This window comes from Mustela lutreola, chromosome 7 (assembly GCF_030435805.1).
Source record: "Mustela lutreola isolate mMusLut2 chromosome 7, mMusLut2.pri, whole genome shotgun sequence".
NCBI lineage: Eukaryota > Metazoa > Chordata > Mammalia > Carnivora > Mustelidae > Mustela > Mustela lutreola.
Genome location: NC_081296.1, coordinates 68996096 through 69019557, shown reverse-complemented (window position 1 = coordinate 69019557; position 23462 = coordinate 68996096). Strand labels below are relative to the sequence as shown.

General features: G+C 37.8%; 1 protein-coding gene across 4 annotated transcripts in view; it reads left to right on the top strand.

Moving 5' to 3' along the window:
- The window catches only part of TTBK2 (tau tubulin kinase 2), a 164890-nt gene that overhangs the window by 98980 nt on the left and 42448 nt on the right, over window positions 1-23462 (top strand). For all 4 annotated transcript variants that reach the window (XM_059181301.1, XM_059181302.1, XM_059181304.1 and 1 more), the window contains 4 exons: window positions 6990-7055; window positions 11014-11106; window positions 11895-12020; window positions 21608-21765. In XM_059181301.1, coding sequence (XP_059037284.1) covers window positions 6990-7055; window positions 11014-11106; window positions 11895-12020; window positions 21608-21765 — 443 coding nt within the window. The remainder of the gene's footprint in view (window positions 1-6989; window positions 7056-11013; window positions 11107-11894; window positions 12021-21607; window positions 21766-23462) is intronic.

Genomic DNA, 23462 nt, shown 5'->3' with positions numbered 1-23462 from the left:
CTGTAGCGTACTCATGAAAGAAATTGAGGAAGACACAAAGAAATGGAAAAACGTTCCATGGTCATGGATTGGAAGAACAAATATGAAAATATCTATGCTATCTATAGCAATCTACACATTTAATGCAATCGCTATAAAAATATCATCAACTTTTTTCAAAGAAATGGAGCAAAATCCTAAAATTTATGTGGAACCAGAAGAGGCCCTAAATAGCCAGAGGAATGTTGAAAAAGAAAACCAGAGCTGGCAGTGTCACAATTCCAGACTTCAAGCTCTATCACAATGCTGTAATCATCAAGAAAGTATGGTACCATAGTACAAAAACAGACACATAGATCGGTGGAACAGAATTGAGAGCGCAGAAGTAGAAGCCCTGAACTCTATGCTCAACTAATCTTTGACAAAGCAGGAAAGAACGTCCAATCAAAAAAAGATAATCTTGGGGTGCCTGGGTGGCTCAGGGGATTAAAGCCTCTGCCTTCAGCTCAGGTCATGGTCACAGGGTCCTGGGATCGAGCCCCACGTCCGGCCCTCTGCTCGGCGGGGAGCCTGCTTCCTTCTCTCTCTCTCTCTCTGCCTGTCTCTCTGCCTGCTTGTGATCTCTCTCTGTCAAATAAATAAATAAAATCTTTTTTTAAAAAAAGATAATCTTTTCAACAAATGGTGTTGGGGAAAATGGACAGCCACATGCAGAATATTGAAACTGGACCATTTCCTTATACCACACACAAAATAGACTCAAAATGGATGAAAGACCTCAATGTGAGACAGGAATCCATCAAAATCCTTGAGGAGAATACAGGTAGCAACATTTTCGACCTCAGCTGCAACCACTTCTTCCTAGACACATCAACAAAGGCAAGGGAAACAAGGGCAAAAATGAACTCTTGGGACTTCATCAAGATAAAAAAACTTTTGCACAGCAAAAGAAGCAGTCGACAAAACTGAAGACCACCGACAGAATGGGAGAAGATATTTGCAAATGACATATCAGATAAAGGGCTAGTATACAAAACCAATAAAGAAATTATCAAACTCAACACCCAAAGAAAAAATAATCCAGTCAAGAATTGGGCAGAAGACATGCACAGACATTTCTGCAAAGAAGACATCCAAATGGCCAATAGACGTATGAAAAAGTGCTCACAATCACTTGGCATCAGGGAAGTGACTCTTAATCTCACAAAACAAACTGAGGGTTGCTGGGGGGAGGGGGATTTAGAGAAGGGGGGTGGGGTTATGGACATTGGGGAGGGTATGTGCTTTGGTGAGTGCTGTGAAATGTGTAACCTGACGATTCACAGACCTGTACCCCTGGGGATAAAAATATATGTTTATTAAAAAAAAAACCCTCAATGATACAACACCTCACATCAGCCAGTATGGGTAAAATTAATAAGTCAGGAAACAATAGATGTCAGCAAGGATACGGAGAAAGGGGAACCCTCCTCCACTGTTGGTGGGAATGCAAGCTGGTGCAGCCACTATGGAAAACATTATGGAGGTTCTTCAAAAAGTTGATAATAGAGCTACCCTATGACCCAGGAATTGCACTTCTGGGTATTACCCCAAAGATACAAATGTAGTGATCCAAAGGGGCATGTGCACCTGAATGTTTATAGCAGCAATATCCACAATAGCCAAACTTTGGAAAGAACCTAGATGTCCATTGACAGATGAATGGATAAAGAAGATGTGATGCACGTGCGTGCGCGCGTTCGCGCACACACACACACACAGGAATATTACGCAGCCATCAAAAACGCAATCTTGCCATTTGTAATGACATGGATGGAACTAGAGGGTATTAGCTAAGTGAAATAAGTCAGAGAAAGACAATTATCATTTGATCTCACTGATAAGAGGAATTTGAGAAACAAGACAGAGGATCATAGGGGAAGGGAGGGAAAAATGAAACAAGATCAAACCAGAGAGGGTGACAAACTATAGAGACTCTTAACCTTAGGAAACAAATTAAGGGTTGCTACAGTGGAGGGGATGGGGATGGGGTAGTTGGGTGATGGATATTGGGGAAGGTATGTGCTATGGTGAGTTCTGTGAATTGTGCAACACTGATGAATTGCAGGTTTGTACCCCTGAAACAAATAATATATTATATGTAATTTAAAAAAAAAGAGAACTCTTGGGGTGATAGGAATACACTGTACCTTGAAAATTGACTTGAAATAAACTAAATGGTAGGAAGCAATGAAACAAATCTCTCTTTCATCCCTGCTATCCCAAATGCATTCATTTTCTATACTACTCTTATGCCTTCTTCAAACCTTTAGGTTACTATATTTTTATTTTTTCTTTAATGTATTCTTCCAGAATTTCTTCTTGAATATGCAATATAGATGAATGTATATTCTCATTTTTCTTTTTGATTTAAAAGGTGCATGATGTACATTCTGCACTTGTCTTTTTTCCACAGTGTATGTACAAGATCTTTCCATGTCAGGATATAGAGCGTCTTCATTCTTTTGTGAAGCTGCAAAGTATATTCTGTTTTAAGGATGTATTGTAATTTATTTCATCAGTCTGTGAACGTATTTGTGAACATATGGGTTACTTTCAGTCTTTTGCTATCACAAACATTAATGTAGTGAGTGAATGTGTTATGTCCGTTATTTTTGCATATATGCAAGTATATATGTAATATAAATTTCCAGAAGTGACATGACTTTTTCAAAGAGAATGTGTGCCTTTGAAATTTTGATAGATATTGCCCAATTGCCATTAGTTAGGTTTCAAGAGATCCTTAGTTTTTTTCTTTTTCAAATTTTTATTTAAATTCTAGTGGGTTAACAGTACAGTGCAGTATTGGTTTTAAGAGTAGAATTCCGTGGTTCATCACTTACATACAACACCCAGTGCTCATCATAACAAGTGCCTTCCTTAATGCCCACCACCCATCTAGCTAATCCCCTACCCACCTCCTTCCATCAACCCGTGGTTTATTATATCTTTAAGAGTTTCTTATGGTTGGGGTGCCTGGGTGGCTCAATCAGTTGAGTGTCCAGCTCTTGGTTTTGGCTCAGGTCATAGTCTTGGGGTCATGGGATCAAGCTCAACTTGAGATTCTCTGCCTCATACACTTCTCAGCCTTTGGGCTAAGATCAAGTGGAGATTCTCTGCCTCTCTTTCTCCTTTTCCACTTCTCATGCACACTCTATTTCTCTCAAATAACTAAATATAATCTTTTAAAAAAGTCTCTTATGGTTTGTTTCCCTATCTCTCTTTTTCCCCCATCCAATATGTTGATCTGTTGTGTTTCTTAAATTCCACATATGAGTGAAGTCATGGTATTTGTCTTCCTTTGAGTGACTTATTTCACTTAGTATAATACACTCTACCTCCATCCAAGTTGTTCCAGATGGCAAGATTTCATTCTCTTTGATGGCTAAGTGTAATATTCCACTGTGTATACACACCACATCATCTTTATCCATTCATTAGTCAGTGGACATCTGGGCTGTTTCCATAGTTTGGCTATTGTTGATAGTGTTGCTATAAAAATTGGAGTGCATGTAACCCTTTGAATCTGTGTTTTTGTATCCTTTGTATAAATACCTAGTAGGGCAATTGCTGGGTCATTGGGTAACTCTTTTTAACTATTTGAAAAACCTCCAAGTGAGATTTATTCTTGGGCTCTAGGGGTGGTTCAGTATTCACAAATCAATCAACATGATACACCACATTAGTAATAGAAAGAATAAGGGGGTACCTGGATGGCTCAGTTGGTTAAGTGTCTGACTTCCGATTTTGTCTCAGGTCATGATCTCAGGGTCCTGGGATTGAGCCCTGCATTGGGCTCTGTGCTCGGTGGGGAGTCTGCTTGTCCTTCTCCCTCTGCCCCTCCCCCTGCTTGTGCTCTCTCTCTCAAATAAATAGTATCTTTAAAAAAATAATAGGATAACAACCATGTGGTCCTCTCAATAGATGCAGAAAAAGCATTTGACAATCCACAGTATCTATTCTTGATTAAAAAACCCTCAACAAAGTTATAGCGAAGGGACATACCTCAACATCATGAAGGTCATGTATGAAAGATCCACAGCTAATATTATCCTCAGTGGGGAAGAACTGAGAGCTTTTCCTGGACAGTCAAGAGATCATCTATTTTAAGGCCCCATTAAATGTTGCTTATTCTTTTTTTTTTTTAAGATTTTATTTATTTATTTGACAGAGAGAGATCACAAGTAGGCAGAGAGGCAGGCAGAGAGAGAAGAAGGGAAGCAGGCTCCCTGCTGAGCAGAGAGCCCGATGTGGGACTTGATCTCAGGACCCTGAGATCATGACCTGAGCCGAAGGCAGAGGCTTAACCCACTGAGCCACCCAGGTGCCCCAAATGTTGCTTATTCTTAAGATTATTTCTTCTTCAGCAGGACTTTTCATTCTCCCCTCTCACCAAATGGAACTAATGCTTTCCATTTCTAGGCTTTCATAGCTTATTGTACTTTGCTAATGATCTTAATTGTAATCTGCTTTAAATTAGAAGTAGTTCTATATATGGCTATTTTTCCCAGGTGGGTTGATGCTGAATTTTCTTGACCTGGCATTATTTCTTTGATGAATCACATCAAGATCTTTCTAAACAGCTGATCTCTTTTTCTCTCTGGCCCAACCTTTCCATGACAGAAGCAAAGTCAGGGGTATTCTTAACTGGAAAGAGTCTCCTGGGTTTGTCTTGGCTAGAATCTATCAGGGGGACATCTAGGTGTCCAATTAACTGTGGACTGGATTGCATAGTGTGGTAATAGCTCTGGAGATTTTTATCCTGATAGTTACTGGAGTGAAAATAACTGGGAAAAAGTACATGCTATGAAAACATTTTTGTTAGTGAATGTTCTTGACAGGTAATGAATAAAAGTAAAACCAGTGAAATGTTATCTACTGAATAGAGTTGACAGTAGGCTTTTGTGTATAATCTTATACATCTTTGTTTGAAAAAGAAATCTCTGATCTCAAAGTTCCATCAGATTGAGAATATTAGCTATTCCTGTTAGTTGTGATATTGTAGGAAAATATTGAGATCTACTGACTATGATTGTCAATGAGTGTCAGGTGAGAAAAGGGATTTAAATATATCACAGGAACTTTTGATTAATGAGCGTTGTCATTAAATACAAAGAATATTTTTTTGAAGATTTTATTTATTTATTTGGCAGAGAGAGATCACAAGTAAGCAGAGCAGTAGGCAGAGGGTGGGGGGAGGGGAGCAGGTTCCCCGCCTAGCAGAGAGCCGGATGGCGGGGCTCCATCCCACGATCCTGGCATCATGACCTGAACTGAAGGCAGAGCCTTAACCCTCTGAGCCACTCAGGTGCCCCAAGAATATTTTTTAAATTGTTAAATCTTAAGACAAAAACAGAAAGGAGTAATTAAAATGGAAAGAGAAGGGCACTTGGTTGGCTCAGTCAGTAGAATATGTGACTCTTGATTTTGGGGTCGTGGGGTCAAGCCCCATGGAGCTTATTTCAAAATGAAATGGAATGAAAATTTTTAAAAAGAGAAGACAGAATTTCATGAAACAAGAAATAAATGGAAAACTAATTTGAAAAGATAACACATATATTACAAAAATATATGTGGAAGAACACATAGAAAAGGAAGAACACATAGAATGTCTATCTTACAACATGTGACCAGAATGATTCTGGTAGGTAAAGATTTTTAAAAGAACATTTATTATACTCTTTTTCTGATTATAACAGTAACACATCTTAATTGAAGATAATTAACAGTTACTGGGGGAAAAACCTCTACTAATGAAAGTTATTGGCTGTGGTCATTTTCAGGTTTGTCAAGTTTTCATATTGAGTCTTTAGGATACTGACTTGATCCTTGTGAAGCAGTAGAGTGGAAACAGTGTATGATTTTAAGTCAGAAGACCTTGGTTGATGCTTGTTTTATCACCTACTGATTCTGTGTGTTCAGATAAATTTAGTTACTTCTCAGAGCCTGTTTCTGTGTCTGTGAAATGAGCAAACCAAGACCTTGCCATCACAGAGTCTATATTTCAATGAAATAAAATAGGCAGTGAACAAATAAGTAAAAGTCTAAATAAAATTAATTTTAGGTAAGGAAAGGTATTATGAGAAAAAATAAAGCAGAGTAAAAAAGAATGGAGTGGCATTGAAGGGGGTGGGTAGTATTTTAGATTAGGTAGATTAAGGAGTACTTCTCTGAGGAGGTGACATTTGAGCAGAGGGCTTGGTGTTGGGTAGAAGAGTCAGCCATTGAAGGTAAAGTGTTGGCTTTTCACTGGAGAGAATAGCAGAATAAGCTAGGTACACAGTTGGTTGTAGGAGAAACTGTAAGTAAATCTGTTTGGGAATGAGGCCAGTGCCAAATCATGGAACTCTTGTAGGCCAAATAAGAAAAGTTTAGACTTTATTCTAAGTTGAGCTCTCCAAGAAGTGGGATCATGTATTATTCATGTTTGGATTATTTTAGTACCTGGCATGTAATAGTTACCCAGTAACTTGATTTATGAATATATGAATTGCACATATAGGGAAGGATATAAGTTGCCATCATCTTCAAGTTGAGTTTGAGTGAAATAGCCAAGACATAGGTTGGCATCTTTACTTACAGACTCCTTATGGTCTTACTGTGCTTAAATGTAATCAGAGCCTGAATATTAGTGTATATACTACAATGCTTGGCATGATTCTGGATATATGAAAGTATTTAGTGTTTTCTAAATTTGTTGTACAGAATTTGTCATAAATGCTGCTTTACTTTAAAATGCAGGTACAAAAAAATGGGACTCCCTGATAATTAAAATGCTAATAGTTTTTTAACATGATTTAGAGATAACTCTCTAATTTTCTGTAATTTTGCAATAAAAAAATTAGAAATTTAAGTAGTATTTTATTGTGACAGTAATGCATGTTTCTCCCTTCTACTTAATGGGTTTGGGTGTGCTGAGTCTTTTGCTATTTGAAGCTCATTTTATTACTCTTTTCTTGGTGGTGTTGTAGCCTCGAGCTGTGGCAGGCTTTCGAGGGACAGTTCGTTATGCATCAATCAACGCTCATCGAAACAGGGTAGGTATCTGAACTAATCATATCTATATAAGCATGCTGATTACTTGAATGAGATTGACTTTTTTACATCAGATACACAAGTATGGAAGGTGCTTGGGAGCAGAGAGTAAGGTGTTAGTAATACTAATGTACCATAGTATGTATAGTAGATGATAGATGTGTACAGCTACATAAAAAATAAAGTGTATTTGCCAGAGAAGATAATAGCTAAGAATGTGTGTATGTGTGTGTAGGGAACCTTGTGTCCTTAATTAAGTATAAGTATTAACAAATCTGATACAGAATTTTGAAGAAGTAAAACATCTGCATTCTAATCTTAAGAAGAAGTTATTAGGGAATATCATACTTACAATACCTTGAAATATAGGGGTCATCATTTTATCTGTAGTATGCATCTAATCTGTGGTATCCCCTCTCCATTAAACCTTTTCTTTTCATGAAGATCTCAAGTACAAACTACTTTCAAATTTTTCTGGGAAATGATACCTCTTGGGTAAACATTTTAAAGTCTCTCTCTCTCTCTCTCTCTCTTTTTTTTTTTACTTTGCTCCTTTTGTTCTTCTCTGATTTTTTTTTCCCCATTCTGAACCTTAATTATGAGTAGGAAAGTTGGGTATTTTGTGGATTCTTAATCCTTGAACTTCCCTGGTTGGAGGTGAGAAGTTTAACATGTCATTCCCTTATAAAATAAAGAGAAATCTTTTCTTCATCTTACCTTACTCTTGTTCTGTGAAGCCAAAATAATGAAATTTAATGAAAATTTGACTAATGCTAACTATAGTAGGAAGAGTACACTGTGGTCTTATATGTTATGCTCCAGTTAATTTTGTTTCTAATAATGTGATTATAAATTGAAAATAGGAAAAGTATTTATATCAGTGAATAATGTAGCACTCTGTCAAGCATTTCAGCTCATTTAGTTTGATTCAGTGTTGTATTAATTTGTGGCATCCAATTAGGGTACGTGCCTGGCTGGTTTAGTCAGAAGAGCATGTGACTTGATCTCAGGGTTGTGAGTTTGGGCCCCATGTTGGGTGTAGAGATTACCAAAAAAACAAATAAACTTAGAAAAAAATAAGGCATCTAGTCAGTTATTTTGTCTTGAAAAGAAAGTACTCTTATTTTCCAGATACATTCTTAAAAACCTTTAAACTTACTAAGCTTTTTAATTAATTCTGTTTAAAATTTTGGTCCACATTGGAATGTTTGAAATAGGACACTTTTTCTGAGATAAGCATAAACATTTCCAGAGATCATAATAGCTATATAAGCATTTCCAGAATATCTAGTAGAAAGATAATATATTTTTACTTTTAGAAATATCCACAAATTTAAAAAAAGTAAAAATATACTCCATTTCATTTGTTTTGGATACTTTAATCTTCAACTTTTAACATGAATGATTCCCAGACAGTATAGGACTTTTCAAACTACTTAAACTCTGTTCACTACATTGTTGTCCTACATTTCAATCCTTTATTAATATTTGTTTTGTCTCAGTAATTTGAAGAAATTCTGTCTTCTGGTTCTGTGGTTGCTATTCAAAGGATCTTTGTACATTGTTATTTTGCATTTAATTTATCCTTGTTCTTCAACATTTTAGGTATCTGCTTTTTGTCTTTGCTGTTCTACAGATAAGTTAGAATGTGCCTACACATGGATTTCTTTATAATTATTCAGTTTGGGATTTGTTGTGCATCCTAAATCTGAACATTCACATCTTTCATAGATTCTGGAAGATTCTCAGACATTTCTTCTTTAAATATTGCCTTTCCCCCCTTTCTTTTTAATACCTCTTTTTTCATATCTCAAATTGATGTATGTTAGATCTTCTTGTTCTGTCTTCCATGCCTCTGAAATTCATTCTCAGATTTTCTCTTGTGTCTCTGTGTTGTGTTCTAGATAATTTCTTAGGATCTGTCTTCCTGTTCATTAATTAATTAATTAATTAATTTTTTTTTTTTTTTTTTTTTGCTGTTTTTGATCAGCTTTCTAACCTAGCCATTGAATTTTTAATTTCTCGATGTTCTTTTTGGTCCTTTTTGAAATCAAACTGGTCTTTTTATTTTTTTAGATAGGGTATGGTTCCTATCTTATGACTTTGATTCCATTTTTTGCTTAAGCATTCTTTTAAAAGACTTTATTTATTTGACACAGAGAGACAGAGTGAGGGAGAGAGAGGGAACACAAGCAGGGGGAGTGGGAGAGGGAGAAGCAGGCTCCCCACAGAGCAGGTAGCCTGATGTGGGGCTCAATCCCAGAACCCTGAGATCATGACTTGAGCCAAAGGCAGATGCTTAGTGACTGAGCCACCTAGGCGCCTCTTGCTTAAGCATTTTAAATATTTTAATTTTGTATTCTTTATCCTATAATTCCATATCTGGAATTCTTGGATATCTAATTCTGCTCTATAATTTCTCTTGCCATTAGCTTATGATAGCTTGCTTCTTAATGTATTTTATACTTCTGAATAAGCAGCTTATATTTGGTGGGTCTTAGTCTATAGGACTTCTTTGAGGCCTGAATTTAAAGGTGCTTTTATCTTGAGAGGATTTTCATTTGCATTTGTCATTACTACAGGACAGATTCACCCATAAAAAAATTTCTGGATTTTGTTTCCCAAACCACACAAGTGGTATAAATTTAAACCCCAAATCTGAGTGAAGGACAGGTCTGTCACTGCAAATTTTCAGGGCAATGTGTTTTTTTTGGAGGGGACAATGTTTTTAATTACTTACTTTATCCTTTTGATAGTGGTTAAATTTTACAGAAAAAATAATTACTGTAGTATAATGTATATACCAGATATAATGTATATACCAGATATATACCAGTAGAGATAGCCCTGAGAGGATCCAAACTGTTTGGTGAGGGCCTAAGAGAAGGTGTCTCAGTTAGAACTCCTGTCTTGTGTAGGCCCAGTGCTTTTACAGCTGTCCCTTTCCTCACTGTTAAAACCCTGGTTGACAAAACCTGTAACAGAGTCCCCTAAATCCAAAGCTTCCCCATCAGCTTGCTTCTCTTGTTTCCAGCTTTCTCTTTAATTTTGGCTCCTCGAATTTGCTTTCTTTATTTATTATTGTGATAAAAAAACATTATCACATTAAATTTACCATGTTAGCCATATTCATTCATTCTCTTTCTTTCTTTCTTTTAGTATAGTTGACACACAGTGTAACAATAGTTTTTGGTGTACAACACAGTGATACAACAACTCTGTATATTATGCTTTGCTCACCAGTGTAGCTGCCATCCACATTAACCATTTTTAAGCTCACAGTTCAGCAGTGTTAAGTATATTCATATTAGTGAGCAACAGAGTTCTAGAACATTTTTCATTTTTTTTAAACGATTTCATTTATTTATTTGACAGCCAGAGATCACAAGTAGGCAGAGAGGGAGGCAGAGAGAGAGGAAGAGAAGCAGGCTTCCACTGAGCGGAGAGCCCAATGTGGGGCTCGATCCCAGGGCCCTGGGATCATGACCTGAGCAGAAGGCAGAGGCCCAGCCGAAGGCATGACCCACTGAGCCACCCAGGCGCCCCTGGAACTTTTTTCATTTTGCAGCAGTGAAACTCCATACCTGTTAAATGCTAATTCGCCCTTCCCCTTTCCCTCAGCTCTTGGCAACCACTTTCCCTTCTTAATGAACCCATTTATTAATTAACGAGCTGTTAATTACATTTCCAGCATTTCTGGGTTTTGGGTTGTTCTTTGTAGCAAAAAGTATTTTGTTATATCTATTCTGATATGTACATTGTTATAGATATCTATGTAGATATATTTACCAGAAGATTTTATAGATAGCTATGTAGATATATTTACCAGAAGATTTTACCAGAAGAAATTACAATTTTTAAGCCTAATAAGACGAAACACAATGGTTAGTCCTTAGACAATGTAATATACTCAAAAGGAGTAGTTACATAATGTGACTGAATTCTGTTTGGCTTATAAAGGAAATGGGAAGACATGATGACCTTTGGTCCTTATTCTACATGTTGGTGGAGTTTGTGGTTGGTCAGCTGCCTTGGAGAAAAATAAAGGACAAGGTAATTTTGGAAATTTTCTCCCGGGTAGACATAATGGATGAGAATATACTTACATAAAATAACTAAAATTAAGCTGATATTAAAAATCTAATTAATGTTAGGATTTTTTTCTACATACATGAAGAATACTCATTTAAGGATCTGTTAAATCATTGCTTTTTATTTTTTTTTAAGATTTTATTTATTTATTTGACAGACAGATCACAAGTAGGCAGAAAGGCAGGCAGAGAGAGAATGGGGAAGCAGGCTTCCTGCTGAGCAGAGAGCCTGATGGGGGGCTCGATCCAAGGAACCTGAGATCATGACCTGAGCCGAAGGCAGCGGCTTAACCCACTGAGCCAACCAGGCGCCCCTAAATCATTGCTTTTGATCGGATTTCTAGCTTTCCCTCAGAGCTTTTCTTTTCCCTAGTTCTCCTTTTTTCTTTTTATAAGTCATGTAAGCTTTTAAATTTTAATTGTTACATTATTTTGTTTAATTTGGAAACTTTAAACATGTGTTGATTAAAAAAGTATATACTAGATTGAAGACCAACTCTTTATTTTGGCAGACTGTCCATTCACTGATGCAGAACTCTTGTGTTACCCTTTTGGTTATTCATTACAGTCTTCCCTTCCCCCATAAAGCAATGTACATTAAGCTATTAGTCAGAGCTCAGATCTTGCTTTATACTTAATTACTCACTATCTCATTCTCTAGTACATACCCTTGAGACTGTTACTGAGAGGCTGTTAATGTGTAGCTGCCAAGAGAAATTGACTTTGGTTCCTCTTCTCTTTACTTCCCAGGAGCAAGTAGGTTCTATTAAGGAGAGGTATGACCACAGGCTTATGTTGAAACATCTCCCTCCAGAATTCAGCATCTTTTTGGATCACATCTCCTCTTTGGATTATTTTACAAAACCAGACTACCAGGTAATCATCTTTATGAGTTCTGTGGGTTAATTCTTCTCTCATTTAGTCTTTATCTTCACTTATTTTATATTGTAAATCAGTATGGAAGGTCCCTACAATGATATTTTAATACATCCTGAGAAATGTGGTAAAATTGACTGATGAGGACAATGTTTGTGTGTGTCTGTTTGTGTATCTGTGTGTGTCTTTGTCTGTGTGTTTCCTCCATTCTGGGTGGGCATACTTCATTAGAGTTTTAGGTTTCTTTATTATTGAACAGATTTTACTGTTCCTGCTGTGATTCATTTGGTGTATAGAACTGCTGATGGTCCAAATTATGTAAATCCTGTAGCTAATTTGTTGATCAGAAGGAAATATCCAGCTGGGTAATGTATCTGTTAAGGGCTTAAGGGCTGTAATATCATATGTTAATATGCTATGGAACAAAGTCAGTGAAGATTATTGGCTCCATTTTATCTGTGGTCAGTGAATCATTTCCTTAGGGTGTCCATTCATAAGGCCTTGAGTAGGTTTACCGCAAATTGCACCCTTAACCCCAACCAACAATATATTTCAGAAGATTCTGTTGCTTTCAGGGAGAAGTTGGAGCTTAATGCAAAATAATTACTACCTCTGAAGACATAAATGAAGCCACACATAGGTTAAAACAGGCATACATCATTTCATTGCACTTTGCACATGTTGCGTTTTTTACAGATTGTGGCAACCTTGCATTGGGCGAGTCCATCAGCACCATTTTTTCCACAGCATTTACTTATTTCATGTTTCTGTGTCACATTTTGATAGTTTATGAAATATTTCAAACTTTTTTGTTATTGTTACATTTGTATAGTGATCTCTAATCAGTGATCTTTGATGTTTACTACTATAATTGTCTTGGGGTGCCATGAACCCTACCCATGTAATGAAAAACTTAATCTATAAATGTTGTGTGCATTCTCACTGCTCCACTGACCAGCCATTTCCCATCTCTCCCTCTTCTTCAGCCTCCTTATCCCTTGAAACACAATAATCTTGAAATTAGGTCAGTTAATAATCCTACAGTGACCTCTAAGTGTTCAAGTGAAAATAAGAGTTTCATGTCTATCACATTAAATCAAAAGCTTTCTAGAAATGATTAAACTTAGTGAGGAAGGCCTGCCAAAAGCCAAGATAGGCTGATAGCTAGGCCTCTTCTGCCTAATAGTTAGTCAAGTTGTGAATGCAAATGGTTAAGTTCTTGAAGGAAATTAGAAATGCTACTCTAGTGAACATATGAGTGATTAGAAAGCAAAACAGCCTTATTGCTGATATGGAGAAAGTTTTAGTGGTCTTTTTTTTTTTTTTTTTAAGATTTTATTTATTTGACAGAGAGAGCTCACAAGAAGGCAGAGAGGCAGGCAGAGAGAGAGAGAGAGGAGGAAGCAGCTCCCCACTGAGCAGAGAGCCCGATGCAGGGCTTGATCCAAGGACCTTGAGATCAGGACCTGAGCCAAAGGCAGAGAGGCTTAACCCACTGAGCCACCCAGGCACCCCTTTTAGTGGTCTTAATAGAAAATCAGACCAGCCACAGCATTCCCTGAAGCCAAAGACTAATCCAGAACAAGGTCCTGACTCTTGAATTCTGCAAAGGCTGAGAGAGATTAGGAAGTTTCCAAAGAAAAGTTTGAAGCTAGCAGAGGTTGGTTCATGAAGTTTAAGGAAAAGCCTTCATTGTAACACAAAAGTACAAGGTGAGGCAGCAAGTTATCCAGAAGATCTAGCTTCTGAAGGTGGCTGCTACACTAAACAACAGATTTTCAGTGTAGACAAAACAGCCTTCTATTGGAAGAAGAGTCATCTAGGATTTTCATAGCTAGATAGGAGAAGTCAATGCCTGGCTTCAAAGCTTCAAGGGACAGATTGACTCTCTGGTTAGAAGTTACTGTCGCCGGTGACTTGAAGCTGAAACCAGTGATCATTTACCACTCTGAAAATCTTAGGGCCCTTAAAAATTATGCTAAATCTACTCTGCCTGTGCTCTCTAAATGGGACAACAATACCCAGATGACAGCACATCTGTTTACAACATGGTTTACTGAATATTTTAAACCCACTGTTAGGACCTACTGATCAGAAAAAAAAAAAAAAAAAGATTCCTTTCAAAACATGAGTGCACGCTGACCATGCACCTGGTCACCCAAGAGCTCTGTTGGAGATGTACAATGAGATTAATGTTGTTTTCATGCCTGCTTACCACTACCTCCATTCTGCAGCCATGGGTTAAGATGTCATTTCAACTTTCAAGTCTCACTGTTTAAGAAATAAGAAATTTTGTAAGGCAGTTGCTGCTGTAGATAGTGATTCCTCTGATAACTCTGGGCAAACTAAATTGAAAACTTTCTGGAAAAGATTTACCATTCTAGATGTCATTAAGAACATTAGTGATTCTTGGGAAGAAGTAAAAATATTATCACTAACAGAGGAGTCTGGAAGAACTTCTCAACCTCTTGGATGACTTTGAGGGCTTTAAGACTTCAATGGAAGAACTAACTGGAGATGTGGTGGGAATAGCAGGAGAACTAGAATAAGAAGTAGAGCCTGAAGATATGACTGAGTTGCTGCCAGCTCATGATAAAACTGTAATGGATGACCAGTTGCTTCTATGGCTGAGCAGAGAAAATAGCTTCTTGAGATGGAATCCACTCCTGGGGAAGATGCTCTGAAGATTATTGAAATGACTACAAGTGACTTAGACTATTCCATAAACTTAGCTGATAAAGCTGTGGCAGAGTTTGAGAGGCTTGACTCCAGTTTTGAAAGAAGTTCTGTAGGTAAAATGCTGTCAAACAGTGTCATGTGGAACAGAGAAATCACTTGTGAAAGGAATAGTCAATCACTGTGGCAGAGTCGTTATTGCCTTATCTTAAGAGATTGTTACAGCCACCCCCTTTGTTTACCAGCAACCACCCTGGGTTGTCAGCAGCCATCAGCATTGAGGCAAGACCCTCTAGCAGCAAAAAGATTACACTTAATTAATGAAAGCTGAGGCGATGGTTAGGATCTTTCTTTTTTTTTTTTTTTAAGATTTTATTTATTTATCAGAGAGACAGAGGGGGAGAGAGCGAGCACAGGCAGACAGAATGGCAGGCAGAGGCAGAGGGAGAAGCAGGCTCCCCGCCGAGCAAGGAGCCCGATGTGGGACTCGATCCCAGGACGCTGGGACCCTGACCCGAGCCGAAGGCAGCCGCTCAACCAACTGAGCCACCCAGGCGTCCCAGATGGTTAGGATCTTTTAGTAATAAAGTATTTTCAATTAAGGCATGTATATTGTTTTCTTAGACATAATACTATTGTACACTTAATACTATTGTTTGGTATAGTATAAACATAATTTTTATATGCACTGGGACACCAAAAAAGTCATTTGACTCACTTTATTGCAATATTTGCCTTATTGTGGTGGTCTGGAACCCAGCCTGTAGTATCTCTGAGCTGTGCCTGTAAAAATGATGTATTAGTTTTTCATTTTTACCTGCAAAGTACAACACATAGACTTTACTATTAAAGAAAGTTTTACATTCTATAACATTGTCAGTTTGCCCAGTCAAAAGACCATCAAAGCACAGTGAACTTATTCATATATATTAACTATTTCTGTGCGAAATGGCTGCTTTTGTGTAAATATAAACAGGATATAAAGCAGAGAGACAGCATATAGTCTTGGGTCCTTAGAGACCTTAAGTAGGTGAGCTTATCACCTTTCCTATGTGGCAATTTGTGTTAATAACTAGAGACTTACAAATGGAGAAAATACAAGGTGTTTTGGAGCGTGTTCTTATATTTACATTTCATAGGTATTTCTGAAATGCACAGAGCTCATATTCCTTAAAATAATGAAATGAAAGCTATAATACTAGATTCAGGAAGAGCTGGAAAATGTTCCAACTTTCCCACCTTAGGTACAAAAATCTTTTTGTTGATCGAGTTTGCACAGGAGTAGAAGAGTTGAGCAAATAGAAATTTTTTTTTCACATTCACCACTTAGTTATGTCTATAATCTAAAGAAGACTATTGTGAGGGGTGCCTGGGTGGCTGAGTCAGTTAGGTGTCTGCTTTTGGCTCAGGTTATGCTCCTAGGGTCCTGGGATCAAGTCCTGCATCGGGCTCCCTGCTCAGTGGGGAGTTTGCTTCTCCCTCTGCCTGCTGCTCCCCATGCTTGTGCTCTCCCTCTCTCTCTCTGTCAAATAAATAAATAAAACCTTAAAAAAAAAAATAAGTTGCACATGGCTAATACCTCATCCAGTAGCCTGCTATTGCTTGCTCTGACAGCAGATGTAGAGAGAGGAGCTGTTTTGCTCTTTACCAGGAATCTTTTATTCATGTCTCAATTAGAATAATGGATGACATTTGCTTTTGGAAAGTGTTATGGTGTTTTGGGAAATGATATCCAAGTTTATCAGTACTTTGTATTTATGTACAAGGGTGTCTTCCCAGCTGGCTTTTAAGTCCTGGAAGTATAACCATGTCTTCTTTTTTTTATCCCACACTGTCCTTGCACTGTGCCTGGCACCTAAATTTTCAACAAATGTTAGGAAAATTGAACTGAATCCTAGTTTGCCTAACAGTCTCCTACTAAGGAAATCTAAGAAAAATCAATTTGTCAGTGCATGAATACTGTTTTCTATCTGTTAAACTAAACTAGGTGAAGCTATCAGAATTATAGCCGAGATTGAAACAGAAATCTTATTACGAAAACGTTTTTATTATTAGATTCTGAAACAGTATAGCAACCGTAAGAGAAAAAAAGATGCTGGGCCATGAATCTCCTCAGGTCAATAAAATTCTATGGATTTATACACATCCACACGGAGACACACACATACGCACATGAGGGCATGTAAAACTGGTGAAATTTGATAAGCTCTGTGGATTGTACCCATGTCACGTTCCTGGTTTTGATACTGTAGTCTAGCTGTCCAAGGTGTTACTATTGGAGCACACCGGGTGAAGAGGACTTCTCTGTACTATTTTTTTTTAAAGATTTTATTTATTTATTTGACAGAGAGAGATCACAAGTAGGCAGAGAGGCAGGCAGAGAGAGAGAGAGGGAAGCAGGCTCCCTGCTGAGCAGAGAGCCCGACGTGGGACTCTATCCCAGGACCCTGAGATCATGACCTGAGCCGAAGGCAATGGCTTAACCCACTGAGCCACCCAGGCGCCCTCTCTGTACTATTTTTGTAATTTTCTATGAATCTTTATTTTAGATTAAAAGTAAAAAAAAAAAAGAAAAAGCTAGACCAACAGTTTCAGAAATGTAGGTAGTGATTAGAAACATTCACTTCTGTTGTGGCGACCTTATAATTTAAACAATCCTTTTTAAAGTGTTTTGAGAAAGGCACATGTCTCTGAAGAGTGTGTAGGAAGATCTTAACCTTGAATTCCACCTGTAGACTACACTGGTAGGTGACACAGTTACTAGTTAATAGGAAACTAAGATAGCATCAGATTGGATAAAGAAGAACCCTTGGTTGCCTTTGCACATTATTGTCACAGTAAGGATACCCAGCAGTGGCACAGTAGTAGTGGGGTAGTGTTATTATTCCCATTTTATGGAGATTTAGTTTAGACCCGTTGCCTGGGAAAACTCGTGCTGCTGGAAGTGGTGCCTGAACCCAATTTCTGGATCATTCAAAAAAGCCGAAGCTCTGTTCGTTTTTCACCATCTTGACTTCTTTGGAGAGGTGGCCACAAATAGAGCAGCCACTGTGAAATAAATACTAACATGACTGGTTCATAAAAATGCAGAGAAAGAACTAAAAAGTTATATGAAGAATTATTTGAAATCTTTGTCAGCAATTAGTAGAATCATGTGATCCTGACATAAGAACATAAAAGTATCTTTATTAGAGTGTCCCAGTTATGTTAAGTGTTGTTTAGCAAGTTGAGAAGACTAATAAAACCCATAAATATCCACAATGGTGGGAGCCTGAAACTAAAATGTGTCAAGCAGCCAGTTCATACAGTGTGCCACAACATTGCTGAAATCAGAGGATACAATAGAGAGGAAATCCACAGCTGACCAAGCTTCTTATTAATCCTGTTAATCTCTTTCTAGTTTTAGGAATGGGACTTTAAACAGAGGTTACATCAGAATGCAGCAGGCTTGCCTCTTGCTTCAGAGGACTTAGCTGTTTTAGGATTCCCCTGACTCTGATGACACTGGAGTTAAATTTCTCAGAAGGCATAGCTGGGCTGTTAGGGAAACAAAACAATCAGAGTTTGAGCTAGAAACAAGGGGAAACCTCCCATAAATTAGAGGGCCAGGGAGTGTCTCTCTGTTTCTTTTGTTCTGTGCCTTCCATATTTCTGCCTTCTGCTGCTGGTCTCCTTTACCACCATCTTAGTAACAAACTTTTTTTTATCTGAGGCCCAGCGGCTTATGCTACAATTTCTAAGACATACGCTAATACTATGGTAAATGTAAGAAAATAATTCATAGTAAAAGGACATCTGGCATATAAACTGCTTAGGATCATTCCCTTGGCAGTCCAGTCTGGGCAGTGTATTTAGTGGCAGCAGTCTAAGTGCTCACACAGCAAGGCAGGTGCTGCCTCCTGGGTAGGGACTCGTCCTTCAGGAGGCATGCAGCCCACTCTGCAAGAACCTCCATTTCCAGAGTCAGGAGAGAGGACTTCAAGATCTGCGACTTTTATCCCCATATGCTGGGTCTTAATCCATCCTCCTTTCTTGTGTGTTTTCTGTAGCCCTCTAACTTTGACAATTTAGGGAAATCTATGCTATAATATAGGTAACTTAAGTCAACAAAAATATGACCAGAACAGAAATTCCCAGGTTTTGTAACCATGCCTTTTCCAATTCCTTTGATCTTTTTAGTTTCCTTTTCTCCATTTTTTTTTTTTTTCCGGGAATCTTGCAATAGATATTCTCACAAGTGTTTGTTCTCAAAATGTTTTTAGAGTCACTAAAGGTTCTGCACTTATAATTCTTACATAGGTTCCCTGCCATCATCACCAGGCAATTCTCTGGGCACCAGCTGGGTTTCCTGCAATTCAACTCACTTTTGACACTATCCATCCAGAGATAAATGGCATCAAATTCCACAGGTTAAGGACTCAATCCCAGAAAACCACCCTCCGCTTCAGATTTCGATCCCAAGTCCTGGTTGTCACCTGTACTTCTGACTGACCTATCACTATAATTCAGAGGTCCCTACAACCCCTTCTTTGGGTTTGATTAACTTCCTAGAAGAGCACTCAGGACTTGAGAAACCAGTTTTCTCACCAGATTACTGGTTCATTACAAAGGGTATAATTTCAAAACAGCCAGATGGAGAAGACGCATAGGGCAAGGTATGAGGAAAGGGTTTGGAGCCTCCAAGCCCTCTCCGAGGGCATCACTCTCAGCACCTCCATTATGTTCACCAACCAGGAGCTCTCCAAAACCCATCCTTTTGGGGTTTTGTGGCGGCTTCTTTATGTAGGCACAGTTGATTAAATCATTCGCCATTGGTGATTGATTAATCTTCTAGCCCCTCTCCTCTTTAATGGATGCCATGGGATAGGAAAGTTTCAACTCGCTAATCACAGGGTTGGTTCCTCTGGTAACCAGCCCCTATCCATAGGTGCTTTCCAAAAGTCACCGTATTAACAAAAACTCAGTGGTGGTGGAAAGGGGCTTGTTACGGATAAAAAGCGAGCCATTTTACCTTTATGGCTCTGACATGGTTTCGGGAACTTGGGACTACAGATCAACTATTATAATAAAAGATACTCCTATTCTTTTCTCTCAGGAAATTTTAAGCGTTTGGGGACCTGTGACCCAGCAACTGTGGACAAATACCAAATATATATAAAAAATATATTTTGGTTATGCAGTTGACCAAACTTATTTCTTATAAATCAAAATACTGCATTCATATATAAGCTACTGTGTTAGATATTAGGATGAACAAGATCAGACAAGTGCCAGCCTCTCGTAGCTTCCAGTCTCGGTAAAAGAGAGAAACCAAATAAATAATCAGAAATAACTTTTACAATTTACAATTGATAGCATTTGGCCATCTTGTTCAGATGTTCTCTTCGGTAAGCCTCTGAAACTACACACACTTGGTTTTTCTGTCTCACTAGCCACTTCTCCTTGCTTTGCTTTAGTAAGTCTTCTTTCTAACTAAATGTTGGAGTGCCTTAGACCTTTGCCCTTGGACCTCTTTGCTACCTACTCTCCTTAGGTGATATCCAGTCCTATTGCTTTAAATAATACCTATTCATGTCTATATGCTGATGACTCTCAAGTTTGTAGTATACCCTTTTCTCCCTAAACTCCCTAAAAACTCTCAGTGTCCTAGTCCTCAAACTCTCTGCTTTCCATTTCAGTAAATGACACCACCATTTATTACCCAATGGCTCAGGACAGAAATCTAAATTATTATTTATTCTTGGATACTAATAGGGTAAGAGAAATGATGAGGAGAGAATGAAGCTATAATCATAAAATTAAAAATCAGTAACAGTAGAGGGCAGTTTTTGTGAGATCATTATCTACATCACATCAGAGTTTGGAATTAATTTTATTTTTTTATTATGCTATGTTAGTCACCATACAGTACATCATTAGTTTTTGATAATAGTGTTCCTTGATTCATTGTTTGTGTATAACACCCAGTGTTCCATGCAATATGAATTTTGGAATTTGAAGGCAAGAAAATGAGGGGGCACCTGGCTGGCTTAGTCTTAGAGCATGCAACTCTTGATTTTGGGGTTGTGAGTTCAAGCCCCATGTTAGGTGGAGAGATTACTTTAAAAAAAATCTTTTTAAAAAAGACAAAAAATGAAATATTTAATATAAACCAAATAAAGTGGCAGAGTTCTTTGTGATAATATGTACATACACCCATACTACATACAGCTGAAGAATTTTTCAATCCCCTCAGAACTGTAAGAAAGCCCAATGAACTTCTATAGACCCCTTAATCTATATATAACAGCTGTTAACATTGCTCACTTATTTAAGCCGAACCATATAAAAATAACTCCTTTTTGACAAAAAAATTATTAAATGGTTAAAACTGAATACATATCTTTCACATACAACACAAACTTCCTTTTTTTTTTTTTTTAAGATTTTATTTATTTATTTGACATCAGAGACTACAAGTAGGCAGAGAGGCAGGCAGAGAGAGAGAAGGAAGCAGGCTCTCTGAGGAGCAGAGAGTCCGATGTGGGGCTTGATCCCAGGACCCTGAGATCATGACCTGAGCCGAAGGCAGAGGCTTTAACCCACTGAGCCACCCAGGCGCCCCCAACACAAACTTCCTTTTCCACACCATCTGAAAGTAGGTTTTAGATAAGATGCTTCATCATATATCTTATAAAAACAAAGATATTCTCCTATATAACTACAAACCAGTACCTCAGCTGAGAAAAATCAGTATTAATTCAATATCATCATCCACATATAGTCCTTTTTCAAATTCCCCTATTTGTACCATCTGGGGTTTTTTTTAAATCCCCTACAAAACTACTTTGTGAACATGGCAGCTTTCTCTTAAAGAATAAAATGACAATGCTGACTATTACCTTACTCTAGTTTTTTTCTTTATGGTATAGCTTCTGACATCCGTGTTTGACAATAGCATCAAGACCTTTGGAGTAATTGAGAGTGATCCTTTTGACTGGGAGAAGACTGGAACAGATGGCTCCCTGACCACCACTACTACTTCTACCACCCCTCAGCTGCACACCCGCCTGACCCCCGCGGCCATCGGGTATGTCCCATGCAGATTATTTAGCAGTGGATTTCTTAGGTGCACTGTGTTCGTAGAGACGTCTGTTATTTCCTCCAGATCCTTCAGATGACAAAGTGCTGAGACAGAGGAGAAAGCCTATGAATTTCTTTGCATTAACATTGCTTTTATATATGTCTTTGTTCACATTTTCTTTTCTTAGAAAGTATTTATAGATCATACTTTGAAATGGGAGCTTCAAGCTTGTATGATTTCTTGATGTCAGATTTACAGTGGCTTTTCAAAATGAGAAGGAATTGTTTGCATTTACTTTTTTTTTTTTTTTAAGATTTATTTACTTGAGAGAGAGAGAGAGCCAGGGGAGGGGTAGACAGATAGAGATAGACAGAATCCCAAGTGGACTGCCCACTGAGCCCATAGCAGGGCTCTATCCCATGACCCTGAGAGCATGACCTGAGCTGAAAATTAAGAGTCAAGTGCTTAACCAACTGAGCTACCCAGGCATCCCAGTTTGCATTTACTTCTAAAGAATATATGGGACCTGGAAAGAATGAGCCACAGTTGCACCTAACTGTACTGTGTTTAAGTTTAATATGAACAAAAAATGTAGCTTGTTCTCTATGAAAGTGATTTAGTTTACAAAGTATATTAGGAACAGATTATGATGTATTTCTATCATCTTGTGTTTGTTTTCTTCTCTTCATGCATTAAATACAGTTGCTTTTGTTTGTTATTAAATAGATGGGGGGGTCGTTCTCCACCCCCCCCCCATCTGTTTTTACCTGCTCTGGTTGCTTTAAAATGTTTGGGTAACAAAGAAAAAAAGTAATTAGGGAAAAATCATCTTATAATTGGGGAAGTTTATCACTAATCCATTGTTTGATTTTATATTAAAAATTGGGATCACTAGAGCTTATTGAATCAGAAAAGCTTACATGGACTTGTTTAACTAGGTATGATATCCTTGATTAGCTAGTCTAAGAGTTCTTAAGTGAGGGGCCCTGACTAGCTAGATTAGAATCATCACAAAGATTTGTTTAAAGTACTCGTTAAAATAAATAAATAAAATCTTTTAAAAAACAAACAAACACATGAGATACTCCTAACACTAGCTGAGTGAATCATCCAACACTAAGTACATACTAGCAACAGAGCTAGAGCCTTTCTAAAATTTTGATTCTTGTTTTCATACCTTTGTTCTCCCTCTCCTTTGATTGTTGTTAGAAGTAGGTGAGTCTCAAACTTGTAGAAATCCAGATGATAAGGAGTTCAGGGTAACTGAAGTCAGTGAAGACAGTTTAAGTTCCCATCTCCCAATTTTTTCTCCTAAAATAAAGCAATAATGAGAAAGAAGAAGTAAAACTATGCAAAAACCACATCCTCAACATAATTTGAAGATAAAGGATACCTAGCCTAAACTCCAAAATAAGTAAAAAGAGAAACCAAAACCACCAACTCTCTCGCGCTCCCGCCTCACTCAACTCTTCCCCAAGGCTTTAAAAGGCAGATCAATAAAAACCGTGCAGAGGAAGAGAATTTGAAATAGGACTTAAGGTTGATTTTAAGCCAACACCAGAAAAACTAATCCCATCCTACAAATGTAATTACTAGAAAGTGTTCAGGTAGACAGAGAGGTAAAAATAGGCATGATTCAAAACATACAGCTTATGGAAGAAATAAAGAAGAAAAAAGGAAGGAGAAAATGCCTTTTATCAGTT